This window comes from Sporisorium graminicola, chromosome SGRAM_1 (genome assembly GCF_005498985.1).
Source record: "Sporisorium graminicola strain CBS 10092 chromosome SGRAM_1, whole genome shotgun sequence".
Lineage (NCBI taxonomy): Eukaryota > Fungi > Basidiomycota > Ustilaginomycetes > Ustilaginales > Ustilaginaceae > Sporisorium > Sporisorium graminicola.
The window spans coordinates 2,042,118-2,056,868 of record NC_043719.1 but is presented as its reverse complement, the minus strand read 5'-3'; the positions used below and the strand labels follow the sequence as shown (position 1 = coordinate 2,056,868).

At 56.4% G+C, this 14,751-nt stretch overlaps 5 protein-coding genes across 5 annotated transcripts; 2 read left to right on the top strand and 3 right to left on the bottom strand.

Moving 5' to 3' along the window:
• Positions 1-427: 427 nt before the first annotated feature.
• Positions 428-3,202, bottom strand: EX895_000737 (uncharacterized protein; the record flags this gene model as incomplete). The annotated part of the gene is made up of 2 exons (XM_029881338.1): positions 428-2,723; positions 2,817-3,202. 2 exons carry the CDS (start codon positions 3,200-3,202, stop codon positions 428-430), a joined length of 2,682 nt encoding a protein of 893 aa, XP_029742724.1.
• A 2,454-nt stretch (positions 3,203-5,656) lies between these two features.
• On the bottom strand, positions 5,657-6,853 carry EX895_000736 (uncharacterized protein; the record flags this gene model as incomplete). Its single annotated transcript, XM_029881337.1, has 1 exon — positions 5,657-6,853. One exon carries the CDS (start codon positions 6,851-6,853, stop codon positions 5,657-5,659), a length of 1,197 nt encoding a protein of 398 aa, XP_029742723.1.
• Positions 6,854-7,562: 709 nt separating this feature from the next.
• Positions 7,563-8,494, top strand: EX895_000735 (uncharacterized protein; the record flags this gene model as incomplete). The annotated part of the gene is made up of 4 exons (XM_029881336.1): positions 7,563-7,858; positions 7,972-8,146; positions 8,245-8,339; positions 8,446-8,494. The coding sequence occupies 4 exons, from the start codon at positions 7,563-7,565 to the stop codon at positions 8,492-8,494; spliced, it is 615 nt and encodes a 204-aa protein (XP_029742722.1).
• A 348-nt stretch (positions 8,495-8,842) lies between these two features.
• EX895_000734 (uncharacterized protein) lies at positions 8,843-9,630 on the bottom strand (the record flags this gene model as incomplete). Its single annotated transcript, XM_029881335.1, has 3 exons — positions 8,843-9,026; positions 9,138-9,288; positions 9,408-9,630. 3 exons carry the CDS (start codon positions 9,628-9,630, stop codon positions 8,843-8,845), a joined length of 558 nt encoding a protein of 185 aa, XP_029742721.1.
• A 426-nt stretch (positions 9,631-10,056) lies between these two features.
• Positions 10,057-14,733, top strand: EX895_000733 (uncharacterized protein; the record flags this gene model as incomplete). The annotated part of the gene is made up of 1 exon (XM_029881334.1): positions 10,057-14,733. The coding sequence occupies one exon, from the start codon at positions 10,057-10,059 to the stop codon at positions 14,731-14,733; it is 4,677 nt and encodes a 1,558-aa protein (XP_029742720.1).
• Between the last annotated feature and the right edge of the window lie 18 nt (positions 14,734-14,751).

Sequence of the window (14,751 nt, the reverse complement as noted above, 5' to 3'; positions counted from 1 at the left end):
GGACAGCGCTGTGTGCTGCCCCTAGCCCGTTTTTGCGTGTTGGAATCTCGCACTGTTCTGCAACAACGCTGTCTACCGCCTCTCAGCTTGATTATCCTTTTTCTATAAACGTGGATCGAGCCAGAATTGAATTTCAACCCCATTCGCGGTCAAGCTTCAGCTTTGAATTCGATCACAACTTGCTTTTGTATTGCCAATTCAAATGCACTCATGAGAAATGTGAGTGTCACACGATCCCGATATAACACTCCACTTTGATAGCTTAGCTACCTTCGCTGCTTGGCTTCCCTCATCACGCTCGCTCAAGGCACAGTCACGGGAGTCTCGTCAAGCTGAACAATGGTCGTCATGCATCACAACAGCGGATGACGACGAGAAGCACATGAACGGAAATGGAATTTCTCGCGCAATTCATAACCCTTGGCAGCTAAGTACTCGGATGCGACGCCATCCGAAGCCGCATCTTCGCGTCCTCTCGCATCAACACAGGATCCGGCTGTCCGCTCACCCATTCAGAGGGCGCGGTCCACGGCGGCAACAACGGCGACGCTATCGCGATGCCCAGGCCAACAGAGTCGGTGCTGCTTGCATTGTTGACAGATGGCGACCGTGATGGCGGTCGTAAAGCGATGTCCGAACGTGCCCGGTGAAGCAAAAACTCTTCCCCGCCCACGGCCACCGATGCTTCGGGAAGACGAGGCGAGAGCCATGCGTCCGAGTCCTCCTGTCGCTTTCTCTGACCCTTTGCTGCCAGTGGCCTAGTTGAGGATGGCGTGGAAGGTGTCCAAACCGTCGCAGGCGTGGTGGGACTGTCGGCCCACGCGCTGCCAGGCTGGAAACCGCGAGGCGTGGAAGATTGACTACCGAGCGTGTAGGGTGTATAGAGATCCTGCTCTGATCCGTCTGTTTTGGACGGCGAACGGCCTGCTGCTGCTTTCGCTGGACGCTCCACTCGAAAGTACTCCTCCAAAGCCGGATCTTCCACGATGGTGCTCACCGTTTGCTCGACCATCACGCCGTTCTTGCTGACCTTGCTCGGCGCACTCGACGGTGATCCACGGTATGGCCGTGGCATGTGTGCCTCGCTCGAGACCTGCAGATCCGGCGTGGAGCTGGACGTGGCCCGGCGCGAAGCCAGCGGCTGACTCTTGGGACTGGGTGGGTCCTGCTCCGTCCTTGGAGATGCTTGATCGTCGTCAAGCTCGGCATAGGCATGTATCGACGTCCGCCCGACTGCAGACAGGGACCCTGTTCGGCTTCCCCTTCCACTTGAATGAACGTGATCGAGCCCAATCTGCTGACTGTGTCGATCATCGTCGTTCGAGAGCTGCGACAGCGTCGTCACAACCCACGCTTTGGCGCCGCTCAAGCGCCTCGCTGACCTCGACTGGCCCTGGGCACCGCTGGCGTTGCTTGTGAAGCTGACCCGACGACTGCTATTCGAACGGCTCTGATTGGCCGTCCCCATACTCGAAAGCACTGGTTCATAGGTGCGGCTGAGGATGGCAAAGATGATGACGCTTGCCAAACCAACCGTCACCCAGCACACCACCAGCAGTGCAATCTGAAGGGCCTCCGCCAGGTCGTTGGCTTCCCACGCCGAATACCACGTCGTGATGAGCTTGCCACAGAAGAGTGCGAAGAAGAGGATGCAGAGCATCATTCCGAGGAATTGGACGACAAAGTTGATGTAGAACTTCTCCAGGTATCGCTTGTGCGCGTGCTCCTTGCCCGCGGCAGACTGAGCCTGTGGCGGTCGCTCGAACGCAGATGGACGAACCGGTGGGAAGAAGCTGTTTGACGGCTGGTCCTCGTTCTCGAGCTCTTCGCGCGTGAAGTACATGGAGCGAGTCTGTGCGTCGTTGGCATCGTCCACGTCTGGCGCGACCCTACGCGAAGCGCCAGGATTGCGCTTGTCAGCAGCAGAACCTCGTTGGCTGGCGGATCGCTTGAGGCCAGCGTCACCCGACACGAGCGTGACGTTGTCGGAGACGGCCGAAGACATCGACAAGGAGCGTGGCGGCGGCGCCTGTGCTGACAAGAGACCCGGTGTCGTTGGATCCGGGGTCTGCTTCTCCACGTCGACGTCGTTCTGAATTGCCACTGATGGCGCTTCGCTCGGGCGTCGCATATGGGCAGCCTGAGCGTTTTGCGCGGCAAACGATTCGCTGAATGACCGACTCTGCTTGAACGATCGCAGGGTCTGCAACTGTTCCCGCAACGTAGCGATAAGCGAACCACCGGCTAGACAGTAGCAGATAAAGAGACCGCAAACCCATGCCTCCCAAACCGCCATGCAGATCGAGAGCCAATAGGCAGCGTCGAGCACCTGGAACCAAATCTGCTGCGCCTCGAACAGCACATCGCGTGACAGTGCATCATCTGGCTGTATCACAGCAGCCCAGCGATGGTAGTGGTCGAAGGCACTGCTGAAGCGCCGGTGGGCGAACACTGCGGGGATCACAACGCTGACGATCTGGACCACGGGGATAAAAAAGACAAACAGGTTGACTACCATGGGTGTGACACCCATGCGCAATGCCCAGCTTTGCGGCTTGCCAGGTTGCGGCGAAACAAAACTGAGTGCATCCGGCCGTGCGTAGATGACGCCAACCGTGGTGCACCAGGCACCGAGGATGAGGGGCAGCCAGGTCAAACCGATCCAGAGGGTGATGTTTTTTGGCGACTTGCCATATTGAAACCATTCGATACAGCTCCAACATCTGAGGCAACGAAGGGGAGCGGTGGCCAAGAATGAAGTTCCAAGTGTTCAGCAAGAAGAATCTAAAGAGAGGCCAGGACATGAGCAAACTTACAAGGCAATCAGGAGAATGGCAAAGGCGCTCTCGATGGCGACAAAAGCTGTGATGGCGTTGGGCACCAGCAGTGTACCATTGCTGCGTCTCACCAGACGGAACAGCCAGAAAGACTTCTCCCAGAGTCTTCGGAGGATGATGAGGAAGATCCAAATGCCAATGATGGCGGTAAGCACCGACAAGACCTTGAGCTGAGTGAACGTGCTTTCGCGGAGGTTCGGATAGAAGAGGATACGGATGAAGTGCTTCAACGAGCCGATGGGGTCTTGCTGCGCATCAAAGTCTGGGAACCAGGCGCGCCCAGCCTCGTTGTCAACCGTCGAGAAGACGCTCTTGGTCGGGGGCGATGGTAGGTTGTAGCGGGTATTGAGTGTCGCGTAGGACATTATTGCTGTACAGGACTCATGTCGAGTCTGTCGCCGCAGACCAAGGTTGAGACTGACTGGCGAAAAGGAAGGTGAGAGAATGTAGACCGAGATGCTAGGGTGAGCGGTGGATATCGAAAGCAGCTTCCAGTGAAGCTGTGGCTGAAGTCTTGGTTTTACGCTGATCGCCGCCGGGAGAAAGGGGGTATATTGTGTCGGAAGCAGGATACATGAGGGGTTTTAAAGGAACGTCTGTTGGAAGTCAGCCAAGGCTGGTCGCATAGGGAAGCTCGATGCTCAGAATGTGCATAGGTCGGTGGCACACGAGTTGTAGCAAACCTCGGTGTGTCAAGCTTCAAAGAGCGGGAAGTTGTTCGAAATAGGGGGATCGCCCTGTCATCCGCTTGAAAATCGAAGGACTACGGGAAGAAGGAGAGGCGCCATCGAAGTCCGGCAACCCTTAAGCGCCCTCATGCATGAGAACCTTTGCTGCCTAACGGAGCTTGGATCGCGGACGCTCACTGAGAGAAGAAGGAATCGAGAGAGGGTCGGTGGTGTGGCTTGAACCGCTCTGTGCGGAGAGCCGAGGCAGAACCGAGGATTGTGCGGCAGCTCTTCCGTCTGATTGTTGCACCATGCTCTCGGGTCGAATTGCTTTTGCTACGTTACTGTGGCCGACTATGCGCGCAATTTTGGCGGCAACGGATGCAAGGTGCAAGCATAAGGTTAAGTCTGTCGTGGGGGACGCGGGATGGCTGGGCGAAAAGAGGGCGCTGTAAGCACCTGACCGCACTTGGTTCGACACTCCGCCAGGTTGAGTTTGGTTTGCCATGCATGAGCAATTGGAAAGCGGGGCAACGCGACGGGTGGCACCTTCGAGCATGAAGCTCGGAGGGCGGCCAGCATGTCTGCCACCCCTCACTGACAAGTGATTCGAGCAAGAAAGCTAAGCGAGACCTGGAATCTTTTTCCAGCAGCAGAAGCAGGACGACACGCGAAGAGATCAAAACGAGACGTCTCAGCAAGCAATGCGGACGCAACAGACGTCCCGACGTGCGTGTGACAGGCGTGTGGTGGCGTATACGACGCGCACAGCGGACATTGCGCTGTCACGTTGCGACGGGCGTTGTGGATGCTGTCAAATTAGCGCCAAAGACAATGAATGGCATGGCGCTCCGACTTGATCTGAGCAACATGGTGCAAGAAAGCAAAAGAAAGTCGACAAGGAAAATGTCTCGTCTGCACAAAGGCCGGTCCGTTGCAGACCGATGGTCTCTAAGCGAGATTCTTGCATGGGAAGCTTTGGTGGCGAAGCGAGCTCTTTGATCAATGCAGTTGCCTATTCCGGATCTGCCTTCGCTCGACATCGATTAGGATCTAGAGGTGATGAGAAGAGGTCAAGCGAGGCCAGTTCGGATGCGACTCCAGTTTGGACGGCCAATATATTCGCCGTACCGTAGGTCGACCGACTTGTTGCTGTGCTGTACTTTTTAAGACCACTCGTACGCGCCTTGCTCGCGAGCAATGCCACGGCAATCTCGATAGCGCACCCAAAGACACTCAATGGCGTGGTAGGGAGGGGGCGAATTGAGGAGGCAGTGGTTGTAGCCGTTTCCGATGTTTGACAGCTCGCCACTCCGAGAACTACTGGGACGACAAGGAAAACCGGAATGAGACTCAGACTTGTCCGCCTGCTGTTTTCCGGTTTTGACAAGTTTAGTGCGACATCTGGTGAGACCAAATCTTCGAGCTGTTTCATCATCAAAGACGGCGAAGCCGACGCGCACACACAATCACCGGTGACAGGCATGGATGACTGTGCGACTACCGCTTCGCTTCTGCCTCTTCTGCAGCCACGTCGAGCTCAAGTGAACGAGTCTAACACATTCACATCCGAACCCTCTCGAGGTCGGCAAGGTTTGCCAAGAATGATGGATGCCTCCTCCCGCTCCGGTTTCCAATACCGAAGCTCGGCCTTGGCAGCGATAACGATTGCCTTTCTCGTTGACACACTCTTTCTCGTTCTTTCTTGCACGCACGTCGCACGCCCTACTACCCTGGTTCCCGTAGCGAGCAGCGTGGCGTGGGAAACCGAAGGTCGAATGCTTCCTTTCATGCAGAGTGCTTCCAGAGTCGTCTCGTCGCCATTTTCTCAATTTGCTGTTAGCTATCCTACTCAACAGCCAATTGTAGAGCCGCATCTAGATTCGTACCGGTCGCATCCGTTCGCATCAGTGGCCTGTTAATGATTGCGCTAGTGCATCATCTGATAAAAGTACAAACCTTGCGAGCCCGAAACGAGGCGCTCACAGCGCAGCTCGTTCCGCAGCCGAACGTTATCTATATGTAAATGTCGGACATCATCCCATGTTCCGGCCGATTTCGATGAGCACGCGGTCGCAGAAGCATGCTTTGCACAACTTGATGCGGACACGCAGCCTTGCGTGGGCGGCCGTATCCCGCGGAACAAATTGCTCAATCCAAGGGCTCTTCATCGACTGCCATGGGCGTTGATCTTGATCCGTTCACCGGCGTCGCCGCAGAGTCAATCACGAAAAAGTCCGAGTTCCGGAGGGGTCTCGATTCGATCTTGGATGCAGGCGAAGCCGGTGCTACCACGTCACCTTCAGAAGGGGTAAGGGTGCCGTTGGGTGTAGCGTCGCTGCTCGCCTTTCCATTCAGACTTACACCCGCCGCTGCGAGACGTCTCCTTTCGGCCACCGACTCTCTACCTTGCTTGCTGCGCAGGAACTCGCGCACGGGCCTCATAGCTGCGTTCCGGCAAAGCTCTTTGAGGTCGCTGCCGCTGTATCCTTCGGTGCGCTTGACCAGCTCGGCCATCTTGAAGTTGGAGTCGAGGGGTGTAGCTGCCAGCATGAGAGAGAGGATCTTTTCACGCTGCACTGCGTTGGGCAGCGAGACTGCATAGCGCTTGGGCAGTCGACGAAGGATGGCCGAGTCAATGTCGTTGGGTCGATTAGTGGCACCCAGCACCATGATGCGATCGGTGGAGGAGGTCAAGCCATCCCACATGGTCATGAATTCGGCCTTCATCATGCCGGTCACCTCGTGGTCCCCCGAGGCACGCTCGCGGAGGAAGCTGTCGATCTCGTCGATGAAGATGATGGAAGGCTGGAGCTTGCGCGCCAAGCTGAACAAGCCGGCTACCAGCTTGTTGGACTCGCCGAACCATTTGTTAGTGAGAGTGGATACGTGCATGTTGATAAAAGTGGCGCCGCTCTCCTTTGCTAGAGCCTTAGCCAGCATCGTCTTGCCCGTTCCTGGTGGTCCATACAACAGCACACCCTTGGGTGCTCCCAGCAGACCGCTCGCGTTGGCAAAGAGCTCCGGGTAGCACAGTGGCGCAATGACGCTCTCTTGCAATGAAGAAATGATTCCGTCCAGGCCTCCGACGGATGCAAAGTCGACAGGGATGTCTTCGGGGAGGATGAGCTCGGCAGAGATCTGCTCCTCGTATTCGTTGAGCTGGAGGTCCTTGCCGCGTAACCCGAGCTTGCCCAGCTTGGCGTCGGCAACCTTTTTCGAGTCCTGTCGCTTCTGTCGATTTGGATCGAGAGAGGACATGACATATTTGAATGCGTAGTAGAAAGCAACCTGGCTCATGGCGAAGACGGCCACGTCGGTCATCATCTTTCGTGTGACCTCCTTCATTCTCGCGCCGATTCTGTTCGAGTCGAGGCGTATTTGGGAGTGGCTGCGTGTACTTCTGTTTGATCTGCGTATGTGTGGCTCTGTCTGGTAAGAAGCGATGTGGTGGTGATGTCGATGCAGAACGAGGTGGAAAAAAGAGTGGGATACGAGGTGCAAATGGCAGTCGGGAAAGATAGTGCAGACCGGCCGGCTAACTTTTCGACAAACAGCTTTCAACATGCAGCGAGCGCATCTCGGACAATTGCCCAGGGTGAGCTGGAACGAGAGAGCCTCAAGAATTCCGACTCAGCAGGGTCGCGTACTTGGCTCAAAATTGTTAGAGGGACAATGTGAACATGTGTCTAGAATTTCAAAAGCCTCGAGAAGTGGAGCAAAGCAAGGTGAAAGGGTCGATCACCTTGGAACAGCAACGCACGCCCGGACGCGCAAGGACCCTCTCCCAAACGGTGACCCTCCTTTTGATGTTGCTCGCCTGCTTGCCTTCTTGCTTGTAGCTCTCTCCCATCTACGCTTCACCATCCTGCTCGACCACACTGCACCAACACTGATCGCTAACAATACTCCGCCTCAGGAGTGTGACCCTACTCAGCACATTACTCTACCCAGTCCGCCTTGCTCGTCTGGACCAACGGCCTGCCTTCGACAACCTCAACCCTCCTCTCAATCTCGGTTGGTGACGCCCAAGTCACAAACGCAAACATAGCCCATCATGAGCATCATGGAATACAACGGCGGTAGTGTGGTGGCGGCCAAAGGCAAGAACTGCGTCGTCATCGCTTCCGATCTGCGACTCGGCCAGCAGGCCATGACCGTCGCCTGCAACTTTGACAAGGTCTTCCGCGTCACCGAAAAGACATACGTTGGTCTGCCAGGCTTGGCATCCGATGTTGCGACACTCAAGGAACGCTTCCGATACCGTGTTAACATGTACAAGATGAAGGAGGAGCGCGATATCGAGCCCGAGATCTTCGCCCACCTCGTCAGCTCCACCCTCTACGAGAGAAGGTAAGCCAGCCAGCACTTGACTGCAGATGCAGATGACCTCGTGCGACCAACTCGCAAGCATGTACTAATTCCCTCTCGACGTTCATGCCCGTCCGTCCACCTTGCCTTTCCAGATTCGGCCCCTACTTCATCGAGCCAGTCATTGCCGGTATCAACTCGAAAGACGAACCCTTCATCGCAGCATCAGACGTCGTAGGATGTCTCAACTTTGCAAAGGACTTTGTGGTCAGCGGCACAGCGGCCGACAAGCTCTTTGGTATGGCAGAAGGTCTTTGGGAGCCCGATCTCGTAAGTCTTGTTGCCAAACATTCTGAGGAGCTGACGAGCGAATAGCTGACCAATCTCTACGCACAAACATGTCATTCTTGTCGATGCTGCCTCTGTAGGGACCCGAGGAGCTCTTTGAAACTGTGGCCCAGATTCTGCTTGGAGCTCTTGAGCGTGACGCATTATCAGGGTGGGGCGCCATCGTCCGCATCATGTAAGTTTCACATCGGCCAGGCGGACACAGATGGCACTGTCGCTTCCGTTATTGACCAAGAGCTAACGCCTCTTTAATTTTTGCTCACCACCCTGCGCCATGACAGTACACCGGACAAGGTCATCGAAAGGACTCTCAAGGCCAGGATGGATTGAGAAAGCCCATGCATCTGTCCTGCATAAAGCCGCCTTGGCAGCTCTGTTCTCTTTGTACTTGTCCCTAATAGCAGCAAAACTTCACCAAAATAACCGTTCTAGGAGAGACAGCGCCACCAGCTTCTATGCAAGCGCTAATTGTCAGCCCTGAATCTTGAAAGCACGGGCTCGTGAGAACGCTCCTACTGCGCCTTGTTTGCGTCGGCAAAGCCGCACAGACATACATCCTACACGCAGCCTCCTCCAGCATCAAGCACAGCAGCACGGCAGGCAACAGCAACGGCAACGCAACGATCTAGCGCATCGATGGAACAGCAAATTGAGAGATCAAATACAATGGCAGCAATTCTACTTTGTGTGGTGAATCCTCAGCTTGCCGGGGATGTAGTTGTAGTTGGCAGCGTAGCTCTTGGGTGGGATGCGTGCCACCTTGGGCTCTGTCACGTGGTAGTCCCAGCCTTGCTTCTCGCAAAAGTGGATTGCGTCTTCCTTGGAGCGAAACTTGAGCGATGTGCCCTGCAGGTAGTCGCCTCTGTTGAGTGCAAATGCGGTCAAGGGAAGTAGAAAGTGATAACGCAACTTTCGTCAGTATCCGAAGACTTCCGAATTTGAATCTGTGCTCGCTCGGTCTGTGTATACATACGAAGAAGCCCAGCCCATCAAAGGGTTCTCCCATCGTGCGGAGCCTTGGAGGATATCAAAGTCGACACGCCACACCTTGGTGCCTGCCTTGCCGGACGAGTTGGCCGTCTTGGCAGGGCGGAAGATGCGGACTGTACGCTGGTTCAGCTCCTCTGTGAGCGCCAAAGAGATTTCATCATAGAAAGGTTTGGTCGAGAGTCAGTACCATGCAAGAAGAGCAATTTTTGGCTGTCAATGACGCTGCCAACTTGAACGTTTGTGCTTGACCTACCCGGTGCGCCGCTAACAAGATCAGCAGTAACGGCCTGCTCGTGGCGCTTGACCTGCTCGGCAGCAAGGTCTCGGCCCTGGTTGTCGGTACGCTTGATGGGTGCTGGCGAGGTGTTGGGATGAGCTGTGTTGCGCAGAACAGACGAGGTGGACACCCATCGTGCGCTCGATGATGTGGTTGCGGCAGCACGGAGCGCCTGGGTCGATTGGCGAAGAAGCAGCATTATGTATGATTGTGTGTATAGGTATTGATCCGCGGAAGTGGTGTGGTTATGGACGACAGAGAGGGTGTCGAAGTTGGTCGTTGATGCCAACAACCTTGATGAATTTGGAAGCGCTTTGGCAGCGCGACAAACCGTTTCCGCTTGATTGCGAATCAACCGCGACAAATTCGGCTCCGAGTCGCCGACCTAACAAGCCCTATTTCCAATTGATTCGTTCTCCACCTTTTTCACCGAGTTCCGAGGCTGAGCCTTGCTTTTTTGGAAGGTTCCACTTGATGCTTCGAACATGGACAGGTCCAACAACCATCAACTCTGCTGCTAGTCAAGGCGCTCGATAGCTGGCCTGTCCGGCGTACTGTGCATATTAGCTCTCAGCGTCCTATCGTCGAGCAGGGAGGCGCCCTCGGGGAGCAGACGCGGCCTAGAATGACTTCACACACACCTTCCACGGACGAGCGGCAGATGCGCAAGCAGCAGATTCGGCCTCGATTCGTCGATCTGGCCGAGCTGGACGACGACCTTCCCGAAGACGCTACCAGTCGCAGAGCTGCTCTTGATTCCTTCAGCAACTGGCCGCCAGCCGCGACTGTCGTCCGCAAGAAACCTCCCGCCATCACCTCTTCGAGCAAAGCAGGAGCTTCTACAATACGAGCAGAGGCACCGAAAGCCCTGAAGAAGCCCACAATCGAAGATGCAGATGAGTCTCAAGAGGGACTATCCAGTGACAAGGCGCGCAAGGCTCAAGAGCAAACGCAGAAGACACCTCAAGCCAAGACCGTACGTTTCGACGCCGAGACGCTGGCAGCAGACAAAGCAGTAGCAGAGCCCTCAGTCTTGCCCAAGGCAACACTGAATCTCGCAGGTTCCATCATCGGCAGCATCCAGGAGCGACCTGTAGGAGAGAGGAAAACAATATCAAGAGGCAACACGCGAGCTAAGCCTTCCGGGTCCCGCTTCGTAGTCAGGAGAAGGATGGACGAGGACCTCCAGAAGCATGAAGAGCAGAGACAACAGAGGCTCCAAGAGACGGAGGCGCCAGAAGGCCAGGAGCCTGGAACCGGCTTTCCGGTGGTGTCGCACCGCGACCAAATCACCCCCATCCTCCCATTTTCCGATAAGAGCCGCAAGCCACATTATAGCGAAAACATTGACACCGTCGAAGCACCACAACGAGATGCCCTGGCTACACAAACAGCCCTGGCCGAGTCGAAGACAGGAGCAGATAGCTCTGTGACAGCTCCCGAAGCCGCTCAATCTGACCTTGCCGCAACAGCTGATGAGGAGGAATGGCTCGACGAGGCCGGAAAGCCCATGTCTGCTTTCAGAAAGTCGCGTCTACTTCGTCAGGGGCAACGACCACCATCCGTTCGATCGAAATCTACGCCTCAACCCAGCGTCACGAAAGATGACCGAGATCTTCCTGACTTCAAGCCAGATCCCACAAGAGACCCTGGTGGGGGCGCCGATATCGATGTCATCAACGCAGTACTTTCGGACGTATCGCGGGAGAACGACCAGAAGCTACGTCAAATGAGCGCAGCAGAGGTCTCGGATGAGCTGCGCAGTCTCGAGAGCCTTTTCGGCAAGGACATTCTCGAAGCTTTGCGCAGTCGAAAGTCTGCCAGCTCCTCGCAGGAAACGGCACCCAACACGTCCGACACGGCATCATCCGAGCCACTGCAATCAACGTCAACCTCCGCGAGCATTCAGAACATAACAGGGCAGGAAGAGGAGGAAGACAAGGACGGTCCGCTTGCGATCAAGCGCCAGTACTTCCCTTCCGAACCTGACACGCCCAACCCTTCGCTGGAGTGGATGATGCCACAGCCTTCGCAGCCGTCAGGATCTACAGATCTGCGATTCGACTTCTCCGGCCAACTCTTGCAACGAGGCACTCAAACTGACCAGACGTACCTTTCCGGACTGCATCACCATGGCGACGACCAGGACGCTCCGGGATACACCTTTTCCGAACTTATCCATTTACTCCGAAGTACGGTAGCAGCACAACGACAGCTCGCGCTCAACGTTCTTGGTCGAATCTGCGAGCACTACCAGGCCTTCCGAGCGGACGACGATACTGAGGCATCTCCTGCCACCGCCTTACTGAATGATCATGCTTTGTTGCTCAGGGCAAGAGCTATTTCGATCTCGCGTTGGCTCTTGGGCGATCGACACTTCACTGTACGAGCAGCCGCGCTGCGGTGCCTCGCCAGTGCAGTCAGATCGCTGCCTTCAGGTATATCTATTCCTTTGGGTGCTGGTCAGGAACTCGACTTTGGTCGCTTGATGGGTGCGGGCAAGGGAGACGTTGAGGATCAAGACGATCGCGCAGACGCAAGCGAAGTCGAGCGTAGCATTCAAAAGGACTGGGCCAGAGTGATGCTCGAGTCCAAAATCCTCGATTTGTTCCTCGACCGCACGGACAGCGTCATCACTTCCAAGTGGGAGGCAGAACTGGCCTTGGAGTTGCTGCTTCGGATTGCCTCCTGCTCGGCATTGCACGCAACGCAAATCTTTGAGAAGGATCCACGAAAGCTGTCGGACTTCGTCATCCACCTCGGTCTCAAGGTCTCTTGGCCGCCAGTTCCGGCCGAAGCCTCTTTGACCGAGGCAGAAGTGCAACGGCCCAGCTCGTTACCGTCGATCACAGCCGTGCGACTATTGCACCAAGGCATCCTCAGTGACCGCAAAATTGCAGAGGCGATTGTTCTCAATGGCAGCATCGAGCATCTTCTGCGCTTCGTCGTGACGCCCCCGTGGAAGGTCGAAGGGGATTGGGTTTCTGACGACGACGCAGGCGACGCAACTGTTGTATTGGCTTATCAAATTTTTGACGAGGTGCTCCAATTGTTCGTCTCGCTGGCCTCGTACGGCCTCTTTGCGTCGGTGGTCGCGCGAACCTGGAATCTATGGCAGGAGTGCAACGCCTGGGCTGTCAAGCAGCTGTTTGGCGATGATGATGCCGTCTCAACAAAGGGCTGGACCCTCGAGGCGAGAAGCACGGCAGCGCAGCGGATCTTTGAGGTCCTCGCTGCCTGGACGCGATGTGCTTTGGATCCGCACGAGCTTATGACCGCACACGACATAACGTGGACCCAGGTGCGAGACTGGATCGAGCCGGTTCATGACGCCGCCCAACAAATGACGGTCCCTACCGCAGCACGAGCATCTGTCCAAGCCCCTGCCTTTGGAGCACTCTGTGTTCACATTGATGCCTGGCTTCGATGCGCGATGGGCAAGGAGCCCGTCCTCCTTCAAAAGTATTTCGATACATGTCAAAAGATCGCCTCGCAGTGTCAGCAGCCGATCTCGCAGCATTTATTCAAGGTGCTCCGGTTGTTCTCGTCAGCTCCAACGCAAGCTATTGCATTGGACGAAGCCGAACAAGCCTGCCGTGCCTGTCACAACTATCTTGACTTCTTCGAGACGTTGCTGCGCGCCGAGCAGGTCAGGGCGAGCCAAACTGCCGCCGCAGAACCGACTTTGTTCACGAGAGGCAGTACCGTCATGAAGCAAGAGAGTCTGGCTCTGATCTCTTGCGGCGCTGTGTGGCAAGCTTTGCAGAGCTTGGAGTCGCGCGCGTCGGGACGAAATGTCTACCGACGAACCTTCTCCGACTTTGTCGCTGCAGCATTGACGACGTCACCTGCAGGTGGTAGTGGTAGCGAGCTTCCCCTCGAGCTGGCCGCCATTACGCGTCTTGATGTGCGCCATGCTCCTCGTGTTGCCAAAATTGTTCTGCGAGCAACTCGAACCCTGGCTGGCGATGCGATCGCTCACACTCTCCGACCGTTCCTGTTGGAGTGCATCCTCGGCGTCAATCGCCTGCCTGAAGCGGATCCGGCGAAGAGAGCGGAGCGACGCGATGCGGTGCCGCTGTCGCAAGTCCACTCTTTGTTCAAACCCAGCCGAGGCGAAGACGTCTACGCGTCTCCCAAGCCTGCTGACGACGTTGAAGAAGAGGACGAAGAGGAGGAAAAGGATGTCGACCCGATTACAGGCTCTAAGCTATGGAAGTGCCCTGCAAGCGGCTTGCCTATCCGCGCCGACTGGCCGCTGCTCGCACTCGACGACCTGTTGCACAGCGCCAACACCGCCGTCTTCAACCGGCCCGACAACCTCGAAGAAGGCTGGAAGCCGAGCGAGCTCGACATGGTCCGAGCGTCGCTGCAGCTTGCTGTGGCTGTCTTCCGAAGCATGCTTCTGCGATCCAAAGCCCTCAGCGCTGACAGCAGCGACGAGCTGGCGAGTGCAGAGGCCAGCGCAATCCTGAGCAGCCTTCCGAGTGCAGAGCAGGTGCTGCTCGGCGTGATGAAGGTGTTCATGCTCGAGAAGGATCAGCCGGACACGTTTACGGACAAGACCGCAGCGGGGCTCCAGCAGCAGAAGTCAACAGGCACTCTCACGGGACGCGATCTCTTCCGTGACCCCTCGATCTCCTCCAAGCTTACGTCGCTACTCGACATCGCCGAAGAGCTCGTTGTGCTCCGCCGCGTGCACAACGCAGGCGCCACGATGAGCAGCATAACGCTCGATGCGTGGACTGCCGCCACTTACGGAGGTACGAGCATGTCGTTCTACCAGTTCTTCACGGACCTCGTCGGGCTGTGGGACTCGGTTTCGTTCGGAGACGTCAACTTCGCGCGTGCCATTATGACAGTGGCCAACGCAGGGGGAGGCGGCGGGGTGTTGGAGGGCGAGGCCGGCGTAGCGGTAGACTTTAGGCGGCTGGTGTGGAACGACTACAGCGACAGCTTGCGCAGTATGCCCTCGATTCGGGTGCCGGACTGGTTGCTCGACTGGGCGGATACGGACGAGGACATGCTGGATCACTATTGTCGGTACCTAGCAGGTGCGGCAGGGTCGACAGGGACGCGCAAGTCGTTGGCCTGGCAGATCGCCGCGCACCACGTTCGGGCCGCCTTGGGCATGCTTGACAGAGAGGGAGAGGGAGGCCGGTTCAGGCGAAGGCAGACAATTCTGAAGTCGCTTCTCGCTGCACGAGGCGAGGCTTTGCTGCGTGAATTGGTCGGAGCGGAGGATGAGCGGCTTGTCCAGCGCCTCGTTGCGCACCTGAGTGTCTCCTCAACGACTCAATAAGCAAGACACGTGTGTCGG